The sequence below is a fragment of the Pteropus medius genome, unplaced genomic scaffold, assembly GCF_902729225.1.
Source record: "Pteropus medius unplaced genomic scaffold, Ma_sr-lr_union100, whole genome shotgun sequence".
Taxonomy (NCBI): domain Eukaryota; kingdom Metazoa; phylum Chordata; class Mammalia; order Chiroptera; family Pteropodidae; genus Pteropus; species Pteropus medius.
This window is the reverse complement of record NW_024350319.1, coordinates 20,775,489-20,801,621: the sequence shown is the minus strand read 5'-3', so window position 1 is coordinate 20,801,621 and position 26,133 is coordinate 20,775,489. Positions and strand designations below refer to the sequence as shown.

At 32.8% G+C, this 26,133-nt stretch overlaps 1 protein-coding gene across 14 annotated transcripts in view; it reads left to right on the top strand.

Moving 5' to 3' along the window:
• The window catches only part of ZNF644 (zinc finger protein 644), a 101,359-nt gene that overhangs the window by 5,792 nt on the left and 69,434 nt on the right, over nt 1-26,133 (top strand). For all 14 annotated transcript variants that reach the window (XM_039838801.1, XM_039838799.1, XM_039838797.1 and 11 more), the window contains one exon: nt 20,914-20,974. In XM_039838801.1, the coding sequence (XP_039694735.1) occupies nt 20,931-20,974 (44 nt within the window). In that variant the 5' untranslated portion in view covers nt 20,914-20,930. The remainder of the gene's footprint in view (nt 1-20,913; nt 20,975-26,133) is intronic.

Below are 26,133 nucleotides of genomic sequence, written 5' to 3'. Positions count from 1 at the left end.
CCCCAACACAGATTTTAAATTTTTTAAAAAAAATCGTAAAAGGCAGCTAGAAAAAGTAATTTTAAGTTGACATGAGGAGTGTGAGCATGAAGTATTAGAAGTTTCATATATATTTAAAAAGTATTTTCAAGCAGTTTGGAAAACGAAGGGGGGCTGGAATTCACCCATAATCTTATCACCATTATGCATCCATTAATATTAAAGGAAAGGGAGATGAGACTGACATTAATTAAGCATCTTTCGTGTGGTCCTTTGAATAATACTGTGATATATCTACTACCATTTTACATGCAAGGAAACAGACTCAGGTCACAAAGACAGTAAATAGTAGAGCAGTTTGAATCTAAGTGTATCTTGATTCTACAGATGAGACCTTTCTATTCTGCCTTCTTGTCTTGTCTTTCTCTCTCTACATATCCTTTAACCTAATTATACAATTTTTAAATTTTATCTTTTACTTATAAAACTTAACATTATAAAAGCATTTTTTTTTGCCTACCCTTATTTCAAGTGGTGTCTTATTGCCCACATTGTTTATTCATACCACCATATAAAGGCTCTTTGTCTTGGCTGCTGGATGTTGGTACAATGATATTGGTCAAAATGGAAGCTGCCTTTTTCTTTACTGAGTGACTAAGAAGAAAAATAATCTAGTTTAATCAGAACTAATACTCTGGGATTAAAAATGCTACTGGTTTAATAATATCTATCCTTTATAGTGGGAATTTACCTCAAAATTGGATATACGTAAAATGTAGTTGATATTTTCAATTTATGGCTATATGAGAACAGAACTTTTCTTATATTTTTACATGATTTAAACTTCCTCGTTAGAAATCTTTTAAAAATGATATTAAAGGTAAGTAGATATTTAAATTCTCTTTAGTTACTATTTGTAATTCCTAATGTAATCTTTAAGTTATAAAAGGAAAAAGCTTATTATTGAATTTTTACACTCATTATATTAAAAGATAATTTATGAGCCATTTATAAATAGAGCACTACCCAATAGAAATATGTAAAGCCACAAATATGATTTAAAATTTTCTATAGTCACATTAAAAAAATAAAAAGAAATAGATAAAATTAATTCTATTAATGTATTTTAGTTTACCCTGTATATCCAAAACATTTCAATATGCAGACATCATTGAGATATTTTATTCTTTTTCTTTTTTTCACACGAAGTCTTCAGAATCAAGTGTGTTTTGTACTTAAGGCACATCTCAATTCAGACTAGTTAGACTTCAGGTGCTCAGTAGCCACATATACTGTATTGGACAGTACAAATATAGATAGTAAGTTCTGTACAAGTATGAAGAAAGGATAAGGTAGACCTCAAACTGAGCCTTATAGGATAGCTGACAAAAGAATATTATGGAGAACAACATTCCTGTAAAGTGACGGGAATTTAAATGAGAGATATAATTTGAAACCAGATGATAGAGTGGTTTAAATCCATTGTAGGGGATTTTGTTTGTATAGTGTGTGTGTGAGATATATGTTGGAAGATGCCTAATGCATGTCTTGTGCATGAGCAGTTGAATGACTATTGAATTTTTAAGTGTATTAATATGAGGCAAAATTAGAAAAATTCTGGAAGAATCCAAAAAAAAACCTTGTGAATCATCTAAAGAGTTGTACTTAGGGAATATTGTCTCGAGTTTTTAGATTTGACCACTATTGGTGATTTTTAAAAAATATTTTATTTAGATATAACTTACAGAGAAGTGTTCAAATCTTATGATTACAACTCAGTGAAATTTTTCATATAAATATACCCAGGTAACTTCTGCCTTAATCAAGATGTATAACAGTTTCTGCCCTGAAAAAGATGCCTTGCGCCCTCTCCTGTTCCTCCTTAAGAAATATAACTGTTCTGACCTCTGTCACCATTAATAAGTTTAGCTTATTTTTCAACTTGCTTATAGTATATTTGTCCTTCTTTCCAAGGGTAGTGAGAATTGATTCTAATCTTTTTTCTATCCTTGTTTGGCATTGTGAATTTGAAGGTAAATCTGATGATAGGTAGTTGGTACTATGGCCCGTCTGGTTTTTTTTTCTCAGTGTGGTTTTTGTCAATATCAGAGAGATGTTCCTTAGTTTTCATTGATAGTAACCCGTCAGAGGTTAGCTTTATGACTAGAAAATTTGTTTAGAATGTAGAGATTTGAATTGCTTCTACATATAACGTTATTGTCTGGCTTACTTTCATTACAGTATTCTCTAGGCACATAGCCAAGAAGTAGGTAGAGGAGGTCTTGGATTGCCTCCTTTAATAGTAGTTTCTAGGCGTTACGCAAGTTAGCTTTCAGGCATTTCAGGTTACTTAATAAGATATTTGAGTATATCTGATTGTGATTGTAGGGGTAGGAATAAATTGGTGTACTTCACTCTCACCCAGAAAGATTTTGACATTTATTGTTGAGTAAAGGACTAGAATGTTACCTTAAGGACAGTTGCGCAAAAGTTTGAAAAATTGAAAATCCATGAAGGACACTTCATAAACTGACAATTGAAATGGAATTATTGATCATGATTTTCACTTCTAGTGCTTGGATCAGTTTTATTTTTCAAATGGAATTAATGGTTACAGCATTGTTTTTCATAAATATTGAGCAGCAGAAGCCTTGGTGTAGTTAGTGTATGTAACAATAGGTGCTTTTAGGAGTTTTTTTTTTTTCCCTGTAATATGTATTGCTTACAATAAAGTTGTAAAAAATACTTAGCAATGAAAATACGTGTCTTCACGATTAATCTAGAATGCCTAGTTTTGATGAATAGATATTTTGTAAATTATGCAGAAATGGACATAAAAATACTTTCTCATTAACATTTGGATTATGAATGCTTTTGAGTTTTTTTTTGAATTTGTAGTAAGTTTGCTTAATATCCTCTTGCTCCAAAAATTTTAATAGTTGTCTTGAAGAAATAAAACTTTATCTGCCAACTTATGTAGATTTTGTATTTGTCTAGTATAAAAGGCTAAAGCAAAATTGGTTAGATTAGACATTGAAAAAGTATGTTTATTATCTACAAAGTATTAAGATTTAATACCTTTTTGGGGGCTAGATTTCAAAAATAAATCAATTAGAATGTTATTAATAGCTGACTTCTGTGTGTAGAAAAAACACACTTAAGGGTACATTTTCGTGTTGTTTTGACAAAAATGAATGTTATATCTGAATTTAGTTTTGAGAGATTTGTAATCATAAAAACCTTTTTATGTGGTCGTGTTTTCTCTAATCTTTGCTTGTTTTAATTGGGTTAGTTATTATACAAAATTCACTTAGCATCTCACTGGGAGTAAGAATGCAGACATACAAAACAAAGGATATGGTTACTGCTCCAAAGATCTCATGATCAGAGACACACCTTGAAGAGCAGTTAATCATGAAACATTTAAATTGCTGATCTGACATAAAATGATATGAACGGTATACAGTAGGGCTGGATTAATTAATAAAGCTTCTTGGCAAAAATAAAGTTTTATCTAAATTTTGAAAAAAATGGTATGTATAGATTGGTGAGGAGGGAAGGGAATGTCGCTTAAGAAAGCTATGTTAAAAAAGCAGAGAGATGGGAATTGGAGAGTGGAAGCATTTTCTTTGCTCTGAGAAGAGTCTATTTTAAATGAATTTAATGAAAAATAAAGTTGATAAGGTTGTGGCCCAAGCTGAAGGATTCTAAAGAAATTTGGGTTAGAAATTAGAAATAAGGAGTTCTATTGAAGGCCACTGAATAGAAATATATGAAAAATGAGAAAGGTTAGCAGCTAGATATAACATGATTGGAGAAATAATTGAAGTTAGAAAGGCCAGGTATAGGTTATTATTGTGGGGGGTGGGATGAGGGCATATTAAGCATAAGGGTGGGTAGTTTTAAAGTTTGTAGTGCAAAGTTAAAATAAGGATGGAACAATTTTATTATCTTCAGGTATTGAAAATAAATTTACTTGGACACAGTTTGAGAGTAAGTTATTAACACTAATTGAGGTACATCTGCCTTGTTTTATAAAAAACCGATGAGTTTTTTTTTTTAAGTTTGATTTGAAAACAAAGTCAAACCCAAGAAAATTATACTATAGTAGTATTTTCTGAATTGGTAGTACTTTGAACTAAAAACATATTCGAGATGAATAGTAAAAAGAACTTATAATTGTAATGCAGTATTTTGAATATTTTAGCCATGGTTTAAGAGACATTCTAACTGGTATAATGGGAAAACAAGACGTAATAAAAATTAACAATCTGGACTACCAATGTTAAAATTCGTTTTAAAATAGATACTTGTTTTAAAATTTAAGAACAATTGAGAACACATGGCTTTTATAGGAGAAAAAAGTCTAATATATAGTTTCCTCTGGGCAGTAGTATTTTTTGATATTTTTGATGTAGGATACTTGTTTTTAACTGTAGTTTTAAAAAGAGTTCTTAACTATTCCTTATAATTCTTAAAATAGAAGAATTAGAAAAAGATGAAAAAGTTATAGAGGTAATATATTTTAAAGAATCTTTTTCTACCTTTTTTAGAGTTAGTAAGTAGAACAGTTTGACAGTTAATAGAATCTTGGAAGTTTAAGATGGTATATTAGTCTTTTTATAAGTTTACATTTTAACCATTCTCACAGTTAATAGATTTAACTTCAGATAGTAAAGAAGTTAGTTTCTGGCAACATAGTAAAATAGAGAGGTACATTTGACTCCAAGTTACCTGTTTGAAGCAGATCAGCTAAGGCAAATGAGATTAGGTCGTCCCCTTCTATCACTGAGAAAGTAGATTTCATCCACATTTCTGAAATTTGGGGTTTCTGTATAGATATTATGGGTGAAAAGGGATGACAGCAGAACTATCTACTGTTCCCTGATTATCCTGTTGACCTAATGATATGGTAATAGGAAGCTTGTTTGAAAGCCCTGCCCTGAACCTCTTTTCTTAAATAGTTTCCTGTTTATACCTGTTCGTTCTACAGACTTCTTGGAAATAGACCCATTCTCACCTGTGTATGCTGCCATGGGTCTCTGCAAGCTGAAAAGCAATGAAAACTCACTGCATGCATGAGGAGAGGGAACAATTTGAAAGGGATGGGGACTAGAAAACAAGTTGATTGTTCATATACATTGATCCTACTGAAACAGCTCATGCAGCCATAAAGGAAAGAAGTCGAGAAGATAAGAGCTAACTCTCATTGACTGGTGTAACCAAAAGTCTCGTGCTGTGTCCGTGAATGTCTTAATGGTAGCATTACCATTAACAGTAATATAAATGGTGTTCTAAATAGAGGTCCTGTACTGTGGTATTTCTCGCCCAACCTACTCCTTCATGGTTCATCTTATTTTCTAAGCCCTATTCACCAACTTTCCTGTCAAATTTGATGCTTGATACTTTTTCTTTAACTAGAATTGATTTACCCTCTCCCCTTTTCCAAACAGGATTAAAAATTTTTGCTGTGTGGTTTTAGAAGTTTTATCAAAGTCAAAATGACAGAAATATTGAAAATTAAAGATTGACAAAAACAGTATTAAAACTTAAGTTTCATCAACATCAAGCAAAGGATAAAACCTTTCTAGGCCAAAACATTTGAGTGAAAAAGGAGTTTTTTTTAATTAATAAAAAATTAAGACTACTAAACAATATCAGGCTTGAACTTTTGTATGATAAACTCAAACAGATAGCACTGAAACACGAAGTAGAGTTTCATATTGGTAACACCAGTCTTTTTAGGAGACTAAAGTTCACCTCTCAGAATTTAATCAAGTAAACCAAAATTAAAGCTGTAAGGATTTGAATAGCAGTATCCTTTATTTAATAGATGTATGTCAATTTTATTTCTAATAGAGAATACATGTTCTTTTCAAATTCCTTTGATTTTTTTTTTTAATTGTATCTTAGGCTTCAAAGATAACTTGAAATTTTAAACAAGAGAAATCGTATAGGCCAATATTTTTTGACTACAGTATAGTAAAACTAGTTGTTAAAGCCAAAATGATTATAACTACTTGGATGACTAAACTCTGTGTCCTACTGGAACTGGAGCTCAAACTGCATACTATTTAGAAATGAACAACAAGGACATGAGACATTGAAATTGATGAGACGAATATTCATTTAAATATGGTGGATTAAATAACCATTTACTTTGTTTGCTATCAGATCCCTATTGGAGGTTTAAAAAAATGGCATAGGGCATCAAGGACAAAGAAAACCAGGAAGTTGATCACAGAAGTAAAATTTTAGAAGCTGGAAAGCAACAAGTGCTAGCTAACTTTGTAGATCCGAGAAAACAATTTTTAGCTGTTAGTGGGGAAGGCCTAGAGTTGGTGCTATATAGTGTTGGGATGCTTAAGGAATTGGCTGCAGGTCCCTTGAAAGAATTGCCTAAAATTCTGTAACAAGTAAGCAACACCTGGTGCCAGGAAAGGGTCTCTTACCTTCAAGTTTCTTCTCTGATATTTGAAGGGAGGGTCTCTGTTCTTGAGAACACTAGGCACAGCTCAGGTTAAGGGTATCATGCTGCAAACCAGAGAATTGAATATAAACTACATGTTGAACTGGGAATCATCCTCAGCCTTCTTTCCCCTCCTCGTGCTGAGAATACTGGGCGTCAGGCTCCTAATCTCAGAATATGAGATTGAAAAATTCATCCTGTTATTGGAAGAAAGACCAACAAATAATAACAGATGGGGATCCGCCAGGGAAATGGCCCAGACTGATCATCCTATAGTGACACCTATTAACACAGAAATTCTAGACAACTTTTAAGTGTTTCATTTTAAAACATGAGATTGAGGATCATTAAACATTTGAGGATAACCCCTATATAAAAGAATAGGGAAATAGAAACAGTTCAAGAAGAAGAAAACTCAGTTTTTGATACCTTTGGAAGGAAGGGGATAATTGTACCTTTGAAACAAGAAAGGATGCTACGAAAACAAAACAAAACACAGAATTCCTGGACATTTAAAATACAAAATAGGATTAGAAATATAGAATGTGAAATACTTAATAGAAGAATTAGAATTTTAGAATATTCTTGAAAGATTGGAAGATAAAATTAATAAAATCTCCCACAAAGTAGGAGAAAAAGATGTAGGAGAAAGTAAAATAATTAGGATCTTGGCAAGTTCACTATGTGAAAAATAAGAATTACAGAATGAGAGAAAATGGATAGAGAAAATTATTTAAGAATAATGGAACCAAAAACTTGAGTTTCCACATTAAAAGGGCTCGTAGAATTCTTGGCATAGTGGTTGAAGAACAGAATCTCATGAAAGTACATTATGGTGAAATTTCAGACACCAGAAATGGAAGATCCTAAATGCTTTCAGGTATGGAGCATGTAAAAGATTAGAAATCACTAACATTGGAAAGTAATCAGTAATTGACTAGTGCCTTAAAATCCTGAAGGAAAGTTATTTTCAAACTAGTTCTGAACCTTGCTGTGAATTGAGGGGAGTAGGCTAAAATTTTGAAACGTATGAGGTGGTTAGAATATTTTATCTTGGGAAGTTGCTAGAGGATGTGGGTTCCATCATGATGAATGGTAAATCAAAAAGGTGCAGGAACCAGTACAGGAGAGAAGTGGAGAGAATACCGACGGTGATGGTGAAGGGACATCCAAGGAAGGTGGTGGTCCAAGCAAGTCTGAAGAATCTGTTCAGATTGGGACAGAACAGAGGGATCCAGGTGGTATGTCTTTAGAAACACACACATACACACACACAATGAGATTTCTGTGAGTATTCATAGGGATATTTATCTAGTTTTCCTGTGATGTTTTTACCTGGTTTTGGTATGAAGGTAATAATGGCATTGTAAAATGAGAAAATGTACCCTCTTTTTTTTCGGAAGAATTTGAGAAGAGTTTGTGTCAATTCTCTAAACATTTGGTTTAAAGGTAGTTTTAACAGAAGCCATCTGGTCCTGGGCTTCCTTCTGGGAAGTTTTTTCATTACTCCCTCAATCTCTTTTCTTGTGATAGGTGTATTCAGATTTTCTGTGTCTTCATGATCACTTTTGGTAGTTTCTTTTTTTCTAGGAATTTGTCCATTTCATCTAGGTTATTTGTTGCCTTACAGATGTTCCTAGTGTTCCCTTATAATCCTTATTTCTTGTTGTAAGGTCAGTAGTAATTATCCTCTTTTCATTCCTGATTGTAATAATTTGTCTTTTTTTTGTCAGCCCAGCTGAAGGTTTGTCAATTTTGTTGCTGTTTTCAAAGACCCAGCTTTTGGTTTCTTTGGTTATTCTCTGTTATTTTTAATCCGTTTCATTTATTTTTGCTCTATTCTTTTAATATTTCCTTCCTCTGCTTTGGATTTAGTTTGCGCTTTCTGGTCTCTTAAGGTACAATGTTAGGTTACTGATTTGAGATTTTTTTTTTTAAATATAGGCATTTATAGCTATAAGTTTCCCTTTAAACAGTGCTTGCACTTCATCCTATAAGTTTTGGTTTATTATGTTTTTGGTTTTATCTCAAGTATTTTATCATTCCCATGTGATTTTTTTCTTTGACTTATTATTTAGGAGTTTGTTGCTCATCTTCTACGTATTTGTTAATTTCCCAGATTTCCTTCTCATTTACTTCTGGTTTCATTCCATTGTGTTTAGAGAACATAATTCGTATTATTTAATTTCTTTTAAATTTATTAAGACTTGTTTTATGGCCCAGCATATGGTTTATACTGGAGAACGTGCACTTGAGAAGAAAGTGTATTCTGCTGCTGTCAAGCAGAGTTTTCTGTAGATGTCTGTTAAGTCTAGTTCAGGTCTTCTACTTTCTTGTTGGTCTTCTGTCTGGTTTTATCTATTATTGAAAGTGAAGTATAAAATTCTTCAACTATTTTTGTGTGTTTTTTTGATTTCTCTTTTTTAGTTCTGTAACGTTTTTTTCATATAGTCCGTTGTTAGGGTTATATATAATTCTAGTATAATTTTTGATTGATTGGCCCTTTGTTGTAAAATGTCCTTTTCTGTTTCCAGTAACAATTTTTTTTTAATGTCTGTTGTATCTGATATGAGTATAGCCACTCCAGTTTTTTTATTTTGGTTATTGTTTGTATGGTATATATCTTTTTCCATACTTATACTTTTAGTTTATTTGAATCCAAAGTGTCTTTGAATCTAAAGTGTGCCTCTTATAGACAGCATGCAGTTGGATTCTTTTTACCCATTCTGCTAGTCTTTGTTTTTTGCCTGGAATGTCTGGTTAATTTGTATTTAATGTAATTACTAATAAGATACGATTTATGTCTGTCCTTTGCTATTTGTTTTCTCTATGTCTTAAAATTTTTTCTGTTGTGTTTCCTCTATTCTTCTACTATTGCCTTTCTTTGTACTGAATAGATTATTTTCTAGTACCATTTAAATCTCTTGTTGATTTTTTCACAATATATATTTTTCATTTCATAGTGGTTGCCTTGGGAAGTACAATTAATTTTATTTCTAATTCAGATTCATAACATAATTTCAATAATATACAAAAATTTTGCTCTTATATAACTCTATTCCTTCCCCTTCCTTTATGCTATTATTGTCATGAAAATTACATCTTTTCAATCAAATCGGGGTAAAAAAGTCACAAATTTAAAAATATACTATCTTACATTAATTTAGTTACTTTTATTTTTTCAGATGTTTTTGAGTTATATAGTGTTCTTTCATTTCAGTGTGAAGGACACCCTTTTTTATTTCTCGTACATCAGGTCTGCTGGCAAACAATTCTCTTATTTTTTGTTTATCTGTTAATGTCTTAATTTTGCCTTTGTTTTTGAAAGATAGTTATAGACTCTTGGTTGACAGTCTTATTTTTTCAGTACATTGACTATGTCTTCCCATTGTCTTCTGGTCATTATGGTTTCTGATGAGAAATTAATTTTATTGAGGATATCTATATGAAAAGTCACTTATCTCTTGGTTTTTTCAGGTTTCTCTTTGTTTTTTTGACAGTTTGATTATAATGTATCTAGAGGTAGGTCTCTGAGTTTATTCTATTTGTAGTTCCTTGAGTTATTTTGGTGTTTAATGGTTTTTATTAAATCTACCTGACTCATCTCTCCTTCTAGGACTCCCATTATGTGTATGTTAGTATGCTTAATGGTGTCCCTCAGGTTTCTTAGACTTTTTTTTCCATTTGTTTTTCTTTCTGTTCCTTAGAGTGAATGATTTCAACTGACATATCTTCAGATTCTCTGACTCCTCCTCTTGCCTGCTCAAATCTGCTGCTAAAACCTAGTGAATTTTTTATTTTAGTTATTGTACTTTTCAACTCCAGAATTTGTTTTGTTCGTTTTCATGATTTCTCTTTATTGATATTTTCTATTTATAAGACATCTCACACTTTTCTTTAGTTCTTTAGACATGGGTTTTCTTTAGTTCTTTGAATGTATTTAAAATAGCTGATTTAAAAATTTTGTCCAGTGAGTTCAGTGTCTGGGTTTCCTCAGGGACAGTTTTCATTGACAACTGTGTGTGTGTGTGTGTGTGTGTGTGTGTGAGATACTTTTTTTTTAATGTCATAGTTTGTTAAAAATTATACATTTAAAATATGTGACAGCTCTGATAATCAGATATTCTCCTCTCCTCAAGTTTTTGTTGTTGTTAGTTTGTTGTTGTTTGTTTACTGGTTTTTCTAAGTTCTATAAAATTTGTGTTTTTTTGTTATATGAGGCCCCCTCAGTCTCTCAGTTAGCTTAGTGGTGAGCTAATGATTGGACAGAGGTTTCCTTAAATGCCTGTAAGTCTCCAGTTTTTGTTGAGAGGTTTTGTGTGTGTTGTGGCACAGCTTCAGCACTCAGCCAAGAGATTTGTAACTTTGCCTTACCCTTCACTTCCTGCTTGTGCAGAGCTTCCAGGTTAGCCAGAGGTAAGCACTTAGGGCTTTCTCAGGTCCTTCCTGAGCATGTGCAGAGCCCTGTGTGTACAGTGACCATCTGGAGCTTTTCTAAACTCCCAGTTTTTAAGTTTTTTGGTTAGCCTGTTGTTTGTCTCATCTGTTATCTAATACCTTGGTGGATATGAATATGAAACAATTACCTTTCAGTTTTTTGACAGACACCCTTGGGGGAAAAGACTTTATTTGCACTGGCTGAGCTCCGAGTCAGATCAAGTTAAGATAGCTTTGGGAGTGGGGTCTTCTAGAAAACCACTAGACATGTCAAATAGTGACAGTCTTCTGGGATGGGGCATGGTGAGAGAGCTCCTACCCTCTTCTGCCCCCCTCAGGTAGCTGCCAGGCTGCTGGTTTTCACTGGACTTGTGGAATGTTGGCTTTCAAAACTGTGGGTCTGGGATGGGAGTATGAGAATAGGGCAAAATAAAATGCCACACGGTTTTCTGGTATTATCAAGATTCAGGCATCTTTTTTGAATAAACTCTCCCCAGATTGCTGCAAACCTTTGATTAATTTCTAGAGGTTGGAAAATGTTTACTCTGACTATTTTTGCAGGTATTCTTGTTGGTTTTATGGAGATGATTTTTGAATGTCTTTATGTTGATTTTTTTGCCGATGTTTTACTGTTGAATTTTGAGAGTTCTTTTATATTTTAGATGTGAGTCTTTTGTTAAATATGTAGTTTGCAAATATTTTTTCAAATCTATCACTTATTTTTTAATTCTCAAGGAGTCTTTCACAGTATAAGATTCTGATTTATAAAGTCTAATTCATCAGATTTTTTCCTGTTATGCATTATGCTTTTAGTTATTTCAAAAAATTCTTTCTAGCTCTAGATCCTGATGATTTTTTGCTACTACAAAATTAATAGTTTTACATTTTACATTTAAGCCTATAATCTCTTGTGAATTAATATTGGTATAGTGTGTGAGAGTAGGTTGGTGTATTTTTTTCCTCTATCTATATCCAGTTGCTCTGGCATCAGTTGTTGAAAAGACATTTTTCTCCATCAAAGTGCTTTTGCACTTTTGTCAAAAAATCAGCTAGCCATTCTAATGTGGAGCTGTGCTATAATTTGGGGAACTTACAGAAGGAATATAAAAGAGTTAAGTCATTTTATTACATAGGAGGCAGTCAGATCCACAATGAAAAATTAATATAACGCTATAACAGCATTGTTTAGAAATGGGAGGGTGGGAAAGTTAGGCAAAGGATGATGGCTATTACTGTTTTTCGTTAACAAGCTTCAATAATTTTTAAAATATGCATTTGTAAAACTTTAAAGTAAAAACAAAATACTATAATGCCAGTGCCTTACTTAGGAGAAGCTTTAGAGCCTTAAATGTCTATATTTTTAGTTTTGAAACACTTTTACTGTGGAAAAACATAGTAATAATACATGGAAAAAAACATACAATATCAGTACGCAAAAGTGCATACCTGCTTAATCACCCCCTAATCGAGAATTAAAACATTGCCAGATCCTCCAGTCTGCCCCCTTCCAATCACACCTCTCCCTCTGTCCTAGGAGACTACCATCCTTCCTTCTATGGTAGTCCTTTTTTGCTTTATATTTTTACCATTTAAAAATATATTTTTTGAACTATATATTTTTTTCCCCAGTAATGAGATTTATATAAATGGACTCTGATTTCCAGCATCATTTATGGGGTTCATCTCTGTTGTATATAACTGTAGTTCATTCATTATTGTTGCTATACAGTGTATTATTTGAATGTTCCACTATTTACTCATTTTAGTATTGATGGAGATTTGGGTTGTTAACAACTTCTAGGCTTTTATGAATAATGCTGCTATGCATTTCCTTGTGCCTGTCTCCTAGTGTGCACATGCACACATTTGTATTTAGTAAATACATGGGAATTTAATAGCTTGATTTTAGAGAGTGTTTATGTTCAGTTTCAGAAGATAATTCAGACGTTCTTTTCAAACCATGTACCTTTACATTTCATCTTCAACACTTTCTATTATTTTGTGTATATTTGAAAAGAATGTGTATTCTGTAGTTTTTTGGGTGCAATATTTATATGTATCTGTTAAGTCAGTTTTGCTAATCGTGTTGTTCAAGACTTCTGTATCCCCACCAATTTAATTTCTGCACGTTGGTTTAATTAGAGAGATTCATTAAAATTTTCTACTGCTGTTATAGGTTTGTCTTGTGTTGTTATCCATTTTTGTTTTATAAATTGGGATCCACGTTATCTTGGCACACAAATTTAGAATTGTTTTATGTTTCTGATGAGTTGAATCTTTTATCATTATTGTTTCTCATTATCTTTAATGTCTGCCTTGATTGATAATAACATAGCAGCCTTATAGCTGGTGTTTGGTTTATTTTTCTCCCCCACACTTTTATTTAAAATTTTTTTGTGCTGTATGTTTTAGAAAATTATTTATTTCTATATACTAATAATGATCAATGTGAAAAAACAAAATTATGAAAGCAATTTCATTTACAAAAGCATCAAAAAATAAAACCACTTGGGAATAAACTTACCCAAGGAGGCACACACTGATGGTGAACCCTAAAAGAAGGGAAACAAATGAGATGAGCCCTCCAACAATCCCAGGTGATTTTCATGTGCTGATTTTATGCCCTGCAATTTTGCTGAAATCATTCACTCGTTTTAACAATTGTTTAAAGAATCCATAGAGTTTTCTACCTAAAGGATAATACTATCTGCAAAAATAATTTTACTTCTTCCTTTCCAGTTTGAATGCCTTTTATTTCTTTTTCTTATTTCTTTTCCTGGCTAGTACTTCCAGTACTATGTTGGAGTAGTTAGAGTGGGCATCCTTACCTTCTTTTGATCATAGAGAAAAAGTTTTTAGTTTGTCATTATTGAATGTGATGTGTTAACTGTAGGCTTTTCACATATGGCTTTGATGATGTTAAGGGAGTTTCCTTCGTTCTTGTTGTGTGTTTCTACCATGAAATGATGTTGAATTTTATTAAGTCTTCTTTCAGCATCAATTGAGATGATTGTGGTTGCTGACCTTCATTCTGTTAATGTGGTGTATATTACATTGACTTCTATTTGTTGAACCAACCTTGCATTCCAGGAATAAATCCAGCTTGGTTATTTTGTATAATTCTTTTAATGTGCTGTTGAATTTGGTTTGCTAGTATTTTGTTGAGATTTTTATTCAGTATGTATCAGAGATATTGGTATGTAGTTTTCTTGTGTGTCCCAGCTCTCACCTAAACAATATCTCAATTATATTATACTTTTTAGGTATGGATTTTAAAAGTACTTTCTATCAAACTTCATTATAAAATCCCCTTTTAAAGAAAATATAGTGCTTTAAATGTCCTGGTTTGGCTCTTTGGGGGAACAAATTAATTAAAAGTTTTATTTTCCAGACTATGAATATGAATAGAGCAAGATAAAAAATTAAACAGCTAAAGTCAAATTTAGCTATGGTGTGTGGTGGTGAGGGCGTGTGTATGCTTTTTTTTTTTTTTAAATTGTGATAAAATATACATATAATAAAGTGTAACATTGTAAGCATTTTAAAGTGTACAATTCAGTGTCTTTGTGCATTCACATTGTTGTACTAACATGTATATCCTTTTTTATTAATCTGCTAGGGCTCCTATAACAAAATACCACAGATTGGGTGGCTTAAACAATAGAAATTTATTTTCTCTCCATTCTGGAAGCTAGAAATCCAAGATTATGGTATTAGCTTTGGTTTCTCCTGACACTTCTCTTCTTGCAGATAGCTCTCCTCTGTGTCCTCACATGGCCTTTCCTTTGTGCATGCATGCCTGATATCTCTTCTTTTTTTTAAAATTTTTTTTTTAATTGAAGAAACGATTTAAATTTTCCCTCCTGTCTACCTCCCCCTTCCTCCCTTCTACCCTCTGGTTACCACTAGTCCATTGTCCATGTCCATAAGTCTCTGTCCTGTTCATTTGTTGCATTTAGGTTTATATCTCACATATAAGTGATACCATGTGATTTTCAACTTTTTCTGTCTAGCTTATTTCACTTAGTATGATTATTTCAAGGTCCATTCATGTTGTTGTAAATGGCAGTATTTCATCTCTTCTTATGGCTGAGTAATATTCCATTGTATATATGTATCACCGCTTCTTTAGCCAGTCACATGTTGTAGGACACTTTGGTTGCTTCCATGTCCTGGCCACTATGAATAATGCTGCTATGAACATTGGTGTGCAAATATCTTTTCCCAGTAGAGGGATTGCTGGATCATATGGTAGAGCAATTCTTAGTTTTTTGAGGAACCTCCATACTGTTTTCCATAGTGGCTGTACCAATTTGCAGTCCCACCAGCAGTGTATGAGGGTTCCTATTTCTCCTCATCCTTTCCAACATTTGTTATTGCTTGTCCTGTTGATTATAGCTATTCTAACAGGTGTGAGATGGTATCTCATTGTGGTTTTGATTTGCATTTCCCTAATAGCTAGCGATGTTGAGCATCTTCTCATATATTTGTTGGCCATTTGTATGTCCTCTAGGAAGAAGTGTCTGTTCAGGTCCTCTGCCCATTTTTTGATTGGATCATTTGTTTTTTTGTTGTTATTGAGTTGTATGAGTTCTTTGTATATTTTGGATATATTAGGCCCTTATCGGAGGTGTTCCTTGCAAATATATTTTCCCATTCAGATGGTTGTGTCTACCTTGTTGATGATTTCTTTTGCTGAGCAGAAGTTTTTTTGATGTTCCATTCATTTATTTTAGCTCTTACTTCCCTTGCTTTTAAGGTCAAATTCATAAAATCCTCTTTAAGTACAAGGTCTTTGAGTTTAGTTCCTATATTTTCTTCTGTGCATTTTGTTTCAGGCCTTATATTCAGGTCCTTAAATCCATTTTAAGTTAATATTGGGGTGTGGTGATAGACAACAGTCTACTTTCATTCTTTTGCAGGTGGCTTTCCAGTTTTCCCAGCACCATTTATTGAAGAGGCTTTCATTTTTCCACTGTATATTTTTGACATTTTTGTTGAAAATTATTTGTTCATATAAATATGGATTTATTTCCGGACTCTCAATTCTGTTCCACTGGTCTGTGTCTGTTGTGCTGCCAGTACCATGCCGTTTTTATTACTGTTGCTTTGTAGTATAATTTGAAGTCAAGCAGAGTGATCCCACCAGCCTCATTCTTTTTTCTCAGGCTGGCTTGGGCAGTTCGGGATCTTTTGTGCTTTCATACAAATCTGATGATTTTTTTTGGTTCTATTTCTTCAAAAAATGCCGTTGGGATTTTGATGGGGATTGCATTAAATCTGTAATAAGGTCACTTTAACTATTTTGATTCTTCCAATCCAAGAACACGGAATATCTTTCCATTTCTTTGTATCTTCTTTGATTTCTTTTAATAGGGTCTTGTAGTTTTCATTGTATAGGTCCTTCATATGTTTCGTTAAATTTATTCCTAGGTATTTTACATTCTTTTTGTTGCAATTGAAAAAGGAATTATTTTTTCCACTTCTTTTTCTGACACTTCATTATTAGAGTATAGGAATGCTTTGAATGTTGATTTTGTATCCAGAGACTTTACTGTATTTGCTTATTGTTTCTAGTAGTGTTTTTGTGGATTCTTCAGGGTTTTCTATATAGAGAATCATGTCATCAACAAATAGTGACAGTTTGACTTCTTCATTTCCTATTTGGATGCATTTTATATCTTTCTCTTGCCTGATTGCACTTGCTAGGACCTCCAGTGTTATACCGAATAACAGTGGCGATAGTGGACAGCCTTGCCTTGTTCCTGATCTTAGAGGGAAGGTTTTTAGTTTTTCATCATTAAATATAATGTTGGTTGAGGGCTTGTCATATATGGCCTTTATTATATTAAGACGTTTTCCTTCCATACTGACTTTGTTAATGTTTTGATCATTATTGGGTGCTGTATCTTGTCGAAGGCTTTTTCTGCATCTATTGATATGATCATATGATTCTTATTTTTTAATTTGTTTATGTGGTATATCACATTAATCGATTTGCTTATGTTGAACCACCCCCGTGCCTCTGGGATGAAGCCCACTTGATCGTGGTGTATAATCTTATTAATGTTACTGAATTTGTTTGCTAGTATCTTATTTAGGAGTTTCACATCTGTGTTCATGAGAAATATTGGTCTGTAGTTTTATTTTTTGTGTTATTTTTACCAAGTTTTAGTATCAGGGTGATACTGGCCTCATAAAATGAGTTGGGAGTATTGCCTCCTCTTCGATTTTTTGGAAGAATTTGAAGAGAATAGGTATTAAATCTTCTTTGAATGTTTGGTAGAATTCACTGGTGAAGCCATCTGGTCCTGGACTTTTACTTTTTGATAAGTTTTTGATGATTGTTTCAGTTTGCTGATCGGTCTATTTAGATTTTCCAGTTCTTCTTGATTCAGTCTAGGAAGGTTGTATTTTTCTAAGTACTGGTCCATTTCTTCTAGGTTATTAAATTTGGTGTTATATATACTTTTTCATAGTATTCTTGTATGATGCTTTGTATTTCTGTGATGTCAGTCATAATTTCTACTCTTTCATCCCTGATATTTTTTATTTGTGTCCTTTCTCTTTTTTCTTTAGTGAGTCTGGCTAGGGGTTTGTCAATTTTATTAACCTTCTCAAAGAACCAGCTCTTTGTTGTATTTTTTTTTCTATTTTTTTTTTGTTTGTTTGTTTTCAATTTCATTTATTCTGCTCTAATTTTGATTATTTCTTTCCTTCTGCTGACTTTAGGCTTTATTTGTTCTTTCTTTTCTAGTTTTATAAGATGAAGCATTAGGTTCTTTATTTGGGCTCGTTCTTGTTTTGGGAGGTAGGCCTGTAATGATGTGAACTTTGCTCTTGTGACCGCTTTTGCCATATCCCAAAAATTTTGATATGTTGTTCTATCATTATCATTTGTTTCTATGTATTTCTTGATCTCTGTTTTTATTTCTTCTCTGACCCAGTTATTCTTCAGTAGTATTTGGTTTAATCCCCATGTATTTGTGGTTCTTTCTGCTTTCTTTTTACAGTTAATCTCTAGTTTCAAAGCATGATGGTCAGAGAATATGGTTGGTATGATTCCAACCCTCTTACATTTGTCGAGGCTATCTCTGTGTCCCAGTATGTGGTAGATCCTTGAGAATGTTCCATGTGCACTAGAGAAGAATGTATAAGTAGCTGTTTTGGGATGAAAGACTCCGTAAATGTCAGTTGTGTCTAGTTGGTCTAATGTATCATTTAGGATGTTATTTCTTTATTGATTTTCTGTTTGGATGATCTGTCCATATCTGACAGTGGGATATTTAGGTCCCCTACTACGATACTATTATGGTCTGTTTCTCCCTTTAGTTCTGTTAGTTCTGGTGTCTCTTCTTATAAAGACACCAGTCATATTGGATTAGAGTCCACCCTCATGACTTCATTTATCCTCATTTACCTCCTTAAAGGGCTTTTCTCCAAATATACTCACATTGGGTTTTAGGGTTTCAATTCAGTCTATAACATCTTTTAGTGCTTCTACATATCTTCTAGAGAACCTGCCATCAGTATTTTAGTTTTCTATGGCTCTTCTAACAAATTAACAAACTAGATGGCTTAAAACAACAGAAACTTATTTTCTCATAGTTCTGGAAGCCAGAAGTCTGAAATCATTATCTCTGGCCAAAAATCAAGGTGTCAACAGGATTGTTCTCCCTCTGGAGGTACTAGGGGAGAATCTTTACAATTCTGGTGGCTGCTGGCATTCTGGCTATGGCTGCAATCTTTAAGGCCAGTGTTTTCAAATCTCTCTCTGTTCTCTGTGTAGTCAAATTTCCCCATCTCCCTCTTTGTAGGGATACATGTGATTGTATTTAGAGTCCATCCAGGTATTCCAGGATAATCTCCCCCAAGATCTCTAATCACTTCTACAAAGACCTTTTTTGTAGGGGGGAGGAGGGTGTCACATAAGGTAACATTCAGAAGTTCCTGGGATTAGGATGTAGATATCTTTTGTGGATCCATTTATCAGCCTGTCACACTTTTATTGTTCTCACTTTGATTTATAGTTTAGTTTGTAATAGGTACAATATCCAATTCTGGGTGGGTAAAGGTTGGTGGCAATGGATGGCAGAAAAATTATTCTCATCTCTTCTAGATATTACACAGAAAACTCTTAAGTCTGTGGTTCTCAGTATGTGGTCTTAGAAGCAGCATCAGTATCACTTTGAGAATTTATTAGAAATGCAAATGATCAGGCTGCACTCTTAAACATAGCTAATCAGGAACTTCGATTGTGGGGCTTTGCAGTCTGTGTAACAAGCCTGTGTGCTTCTGGTGCATGCTAAAGTTTGAGAACCACTTTTCTAGATTATGGACATTATTAGTATTGAAACCATATTTGTCTTGTCCAACTCTTTTTCTGCTTAAGGCTAATTAGTTTAGGATTTATAGTCCACAAACTTTGTTTTCTATAGGGATATAAACATTTAGTACCAAAATCTTGGTACTGGTAATCTGTGAAATTAATTCACCCAGTAAAAGGTTTTACTTGGCTGATTTTTGTCAGTTATATTTTTGCTTAGATGTAGTTATTTCATAAATTAACATTATTGGATCCAGAAGTGATGTGAATTTTTTTCCTCAGGTCTTTGAAAATGTGAATTCAGCTTACTAGTCTGAATTTTACTTGTTTTTCTTCTATATTCCTTTGTACATTTTGGGATACAGCACAAAATTTCTTCAGTCTTTCAGCCTACATTTTATGCTTTTACAATACACCGACCAGTGAAAATGTTAAAATGAGATCAATGAATTTTTGTCTTCATTGTCGTTCAGAAAATACACAAGTAAACAGATAGGGTTGATGTAGAGCTATCACTGGTTGCTATAGCAACCGAGAAACACAGCTTTACATAGCTGAAGAAATTAAAGAAGAAATATCAGGGTGATAGGTAAATACTGAAAAGCTGGTAAAAATGTATTAGCAAAGAGAGAGAGAAGGTGGGTGTAATTCACTCTGTGAAAAGGCATGAAAGCTGAGAGCATGGGGACTGTTTTGGGAGTTGAAAGAGTTTGGTATACTAGAAATACGGAGTGAGTGGGGGAGTAAAGATCAGGAATAGATAAGGCTGATATCATTGATAAATACTATTTAAGGATTTGAAGCATATATGCTACATCTTCAAGATAGCCATTGCCAAATGATTACTTATATAGTTCTGCAAAGGATGAATTTGGGATGATACTGAGTCAAATAGAACAGTTACGGTAATCTACATAACAATGGCAAATAGGTATGGTGCCATTTTTTGAGAATAAGAATTCAGAAGAGTAACAAGCCATTTTCATGTAGGAGCAGGAGATGTGTAGAGTTCAGGGTAGGACATACTGAGTTTTCAGAATTTATGAAATGTGACAAAATTAGGGGTAGGTAGGTTTTTGAAAAGTAAATTTTCAGTGGAGTGTGGGGATAGAGGTTACATTATGCTATATTGAAGATTAAATTGAGGAAATAGGAGAGTATCAATGTATGCTATTCTTTGGAATGTTCCCTGACATTTAGCATTACTTAATTAGTGTTAGCCATTATTATGGCTACTATTAATGAGTATGTACTTTTATGCCATCTCATTCTATATTTTTTTCCTTCAGCTTTTTTTTTTGTTTATTTTTGTTTATTTTTTTTTGAGGGGGGGAGGGTATGTACCTAATAGTATTAGATAAATATTGATCTATAGAAGTGTATGTTTTATGAACAAATGCTGCTTTTAATTATAGCTCTTACCATACTATTAGAATTAACGAAAACAAGTTTTGTAAATTTTTTTGAAGAGAATTAAAATGCTTAAGTTTCTCATTTGAATAGATTATCGTTCCTCAAAAAAATGGTACTAAGCAAGTTTTCTGAAGGTTAAAATGGTCATGTTTTACTTGAACAATTTTTTGGATAGATTTTCTATCAAGAAAAATTTTGATTTGCAGTTTTTAATTTAAAAGCATAACGTGTCATAGATGTACTTATTCCTGGAGCAAAAAACTAAATTATGGTTTTACCTGTGTTTCAGGTTTGATTTAATTTCGAATGAGATTGTTCTTGCAGCAAGATGTTAATAAGACAAAATCTAGGTAAGTAGAAGACTACTTTGTTAAGTGTTACATATCAAATAGGAATAATATAAAAACTTGTTTTAAAAATATGCCTTCATGTCCAGAATTGAGTTTTTAAATAAAATTTTGAAATGCAAAGAATCGACTTTTTGATGTATTTGGTCTAGTTGATTTGGTGAGAGTAAAAATACAGTCATCAAACTGGGGAACTAAATTCTTTTTCTTCTTTTATGTTGACTTTTATAACTTAGTTGTGTAGTTTCCAATGACTATAAAGCATGTTAAAAAATTAAGTTGGTGTTTGGTTTAGCCACTCGGAAACCAGTTCTTTTTTAGTGGATTATAGTAGCTCAGTAGTCTTTGCTTTTGTGAATTTTACTTTCTTATTTCCATTAATGATGTTCTTTCACAAACTAGTTAAATTATTCAAATAATAACTGTTATATAATGTTCAGAATTATAAACGATTGTTTTGATATTTTTCTTTTGAGTATATCTACTGAATGATTTTTCTAATTTAGCATTCTGATTCACTTTAATTTTTTAAAACTGTTGATTTACAGAAAATTGAGTTGTGGTCATATACTTTTGGTCTGGTATGTGAAAGAATGATTTTTGGCATTAAACTGTTGAAATGTTAAAGATACCTTCACTGTCTATTGGTAAGTGAACATGGTTTCAGGATATAAACTGATTAAGAAGAATACTTAGATAAAAATTACAGTTAACTCAGTCTTTCTCTAGTCTCATCAGATGTTTCAGCTGCCAGAGGCTTACTGATCTCCAAGTTAAAAAAAAATAAAAACTAGAATGAGAAGTACTGTAGTTAGGTAATGTGCCGTTAAATATTGTATTCTCAATAAGTGGTTTAGGCGTAATTTGAGCAAATTTTCCCTTTTATTGCTATTATAATAATAGTAGTGATAATTTGGGTATCTATATTGTGTTATATGTTCCTTGTGCCTTATTAATCTTTATAGTACTTCTTATAAGGTAGATAGTACTGTGTAGAAAATTTTTGTGTTTTTTGTTTTTTGGTTAATAGTGAGCTATTTCTTTAAGAAGGGTACTTTATTTTCATAGCATTTATTATAAGGACTCTTTGTCTATACAATTTCCTGAAGGAGAGAAGCAGCCAGACTTTTCTACTTAAGGTCTTATAGGGATTTTGTTTGTTAGTTGAATATACAATGTCTATTAGAATATTGTATTCTGATTTCTTGTATGTTAGATATTGCTCATTGCGTGACTGGTTTAACTTATTCTGACCTTATTCCACCACTTTTTTTCTATTATTAAGTTCAAATTTGTGTATGGCGAAATGTTGAAAATTTTAAGTATAGAGCTGGATGAGTTTTTACATATATGTTCACATTAGTAACCACCATGTAGATCAAGATGTAAAACGTTTTTATTGTTCCAGAAAGTTCCTCTTGCTCTTCCCTTTCCAGCCCAATAGCCTTTCTTTGAGATAAGCATCTTTCTGAATTCTATCAGCATAACTTAGTTTTGCCTTGAACTTTATGTTTATAGAGTTATGTAATATGTACTTTTTGTATCTTTTTTTACATTCAACATAGTGTTTTTGAGTTTACTCCATGTCGTTGTATCAGTAGTTAATTATTTTTTAATGCCAAGCGATACTACATTGTATAAACACACTACAAAATTTTTATGCTTTCTCTCTATAATTTTGTTTGAATATCTGTGTCAATATCGGATTCTCCAAGTCTCTGACCTCATTTGCCAAAGTTCTACACTGCTTTCTTTCCTCTAGTTGTCCCCTTCATTGTCCCCCATCCACCTGCACAATAAAATATAAGTTCTATAAGGCATACAGTGATTTCACTGTAGCTATTTCAGAATGCCTAGAATTACCTTAATAAACAAAATAAGATGTTTTATATTCTTAGTTTTAGTCCTGTATATATGTTGCCACTCTTCTCCAACCCCTTGCCTCCCCAACTGCCAATGTCCATTCCTGCTAGTCCACTTAACCTCCTGAAGTAGTCCATCTCAAGTATCATCTTGTCCTTTGAGCTAGACCTGGCCATACTGCAATAGTCTGTTTTCTTTACTAGACTGTGAGCTCTTTGAAGGTAGACACCGTCTATATCTTATTTATCTTAGTAGCATAGTGCTAGAGCTCTATGTATTTAGTGAATGTTTGTTAAACATTCAGTAATGAACAGAGTTCTCAGACAAGTGAGGATTCAGAATGTTTGCTGGAATGGGATAGGCGCATTGGCGCTTCAGTTGCTGTTAGGCTGTAGGAAGGAGCAATGAGAACAATACTGAGGCAGCATTATAGGCATTTTGGTGGGGGGAGGGGGAAACCTCAAGCCTTCTTCCAGTCCAGTTAGAATAAAATGGCTAGTCATTGTTGATTTCAGTTACTCTTTCCAGGTGAAGGCGTTAATCCATGTTATGGAAATTAGAATGTTTACTACTAATAGTATTCTCTTTGTGAGTCTGTTCTAGTTATTTCTTTAAAGATTTTAAAAGAATGTGTTACACTAATAAAAGTAGAACATTAAGAAGACTGGTCACATCTGTAAAAAGTAAAGAAAACATTTCCTCATTTTCCTGAGGGTAAAAAACTTGGAGTGGAGGAAGAAATTGAAACATAGTCTAAAATTGTGATAACATTTTTGATTCTTATAGCTTAGGAAGCTTGCTGTTTGCTGAAAGTATGTTTTTTTTAATTGTCTTTTATCATCGTAGATCTGTAATACATAAAAACAATATATTTCTTAAGAAATGGAACTTTAAAATAATTTAAAGCATTTTGCACTACTTTTCTTCTTCCATATTTGAAATTCGGCTAGTTGGGTTGGCTATCGTAGTCACCTGGGGAACTTTTATGCCTGGAGCTTGATTGCCTTCTAGCAATTCTAAAGCAAGGAGAAGTTCTTCCCCACTGGGATCAATTTGTTGCTTTTCCTCTTTGCAGTGTCTCCCATAAGGGTTGAACACAAAGTCGGACATTGACCCCATCTCATGCTGTTCCTCTGTCTCCCTATAAGGATTTTCATAGTCACAGATTCTAATTGAATGTGGAACCTCAATTATTTCTTTTATTTCATCTTGGATGTGAAGCATGTTTCATTTTTTGTTGATAAAATTTGATTCAGAGAAATTTAACCTTGTGATTGCTTGACTTATGTCTTTAAAAGATTTTATACTTGTTTTTCTTAGAAGCTGATAGGTATACCTCACTTTTGGACTCTTCTCTTCATTTTGCGCTTCATTATTTTATAGTCAGCTGCCGCTGAGCTTTTCCATTTTGTTGAATACCTGAATCCAAGGATTTGAAGTTCTTTATGAATGTTCATCTTATATGAGTTTAATTTCCTTAATTTCCAAATTAACCTGTGTGCTTCACTGTAGCACTGTAGATGTGCCTCCCATTGTTGTAATGTGAAAAAGAAAATTTTTTAATTAATAAAATTAATTGTTCTTCATTCTTGATGATACTTCACAGAGTACATTTGACCTTTTTCAAATATATTGCCAAGCAACATTTAGTATTTTCAAATTTTTATTTTTTAAAAATAAAAGTCACATTTGCTTATACATGTGAGCAAATAGTGCAGAAATGTTTAAATAAGTAAGACTCTCTTCTCTCGCCTAGTACTGTGCTCCCCATAAGTTTTCAAAAATAGCTGGTATATATTCTACATCTTTTTTTTTCCATTTACCAGTGTATCTTGGACATTGTTTTACATGTATGTTACATTTAACAAAATGTAACAGTTTCCTTGTTGATAGATACTTGAGTAAATCTCAGGTTTTCTTTACTTGTATAGGCAATGCTGCAATAAATATTCTTGACCATATCATTGGGATTGTGTGAGAGTCACCTGTACAATAATTTGTAGCAGTAGATTGCTGGGTTAGTGTTCCTATGCACTTTAATTTCTAATATATGTTGCAAGATTGCAATGAGATCATGCCACTTAACATTCTTATTAGCAGTTTTTGAGAATATCTGTTTCCCTATACCCTGCTAAATATTAACTTGTGTTTTAATTCTTACCAGCCTAATCAGTAAAAAGTCATATTTGTGCATTTCTTTAATTGTGAGATTCCTCAAACATTTGAAGTGTCACCCTTCATCATACCTTAATTCCATTGGAGAATACATAACTTAAAAAGATTTTTTCCCTTTAGTGTTAAACCTTTCAATTAACATACTTTCATGTTTTATGTATTGCATTCATTTTTTAATATTGAATAACCAGATTTTAATAAAAGTCATATGCTTGTGTGTGAGCACATATCCTCTTTTGTTCCCTTCACACTATTTTGGATACTTTCTAACAATGTATTTCTTTATTATTTGCTGCAAACTAATGTTAGCATAGTTTGTAAGTAAAAAGATAGTAAAAGCCACTAATATTAGGTTAATTAGGTTAATAGTTAATTAGGTTATTTTCCAATGTGGTGCTTTTTCTCCTGGATGTGTTTGAATGTATCTTGGTCTTCATCTGTTTAAACTCATCCTTGGTTTCACTATGTCGTTTCATTTATTGAAAAAGTTAAATAGGCTGCATTGATCTGTTTTTAAGCTGATTTGTCAGTCTGTTTGCTCAAAGAAAATTTCATCCATGCCTCTATTTATTATAAAAATTTCTACCCAAATCTGAAGTGGTTTTCAGCTTAACAGTTAAAGGCTAAGTGGCAAATGTCATTTTAGTATGTGAACAGGAAACCATAAAACTGCTCTGTCAGACCAAAGAATTTTGCCGTTGCTGTTGTTGAAACTTCTATGGTAGGTCTAAACTGTAAATAAAGGTGCTAAATAAAACAAGGCATTCAGTAAGCCTTTATTGAAACAATGTTTTAGGCACGATGCTATATGTTAAGTATGCATTGATAACTAGAATTCTCAGTGCTATACAACAAATTATAAGTCATAAACACAATACCTTTAGGTGTGTATATCATAGTAGGAGTAAGGAGGAAATTTTGAAGGAAGAGATCAGGAAAGGCTTCGTAGAAGGAAGGTGACATTGAGTTGGACTCTGAAGGAAAGTATGGAAATTTGGGAAAATGTGGACAGAGGGGATGTGAACTAAATTTTAGTTTCAGAAATTACTTTGTAAAACACTTTCATTTAACTGGATGTCCATGTTGTCAGAATTACTGGCTTTTTTTTCAGTGTACTAAAGTTT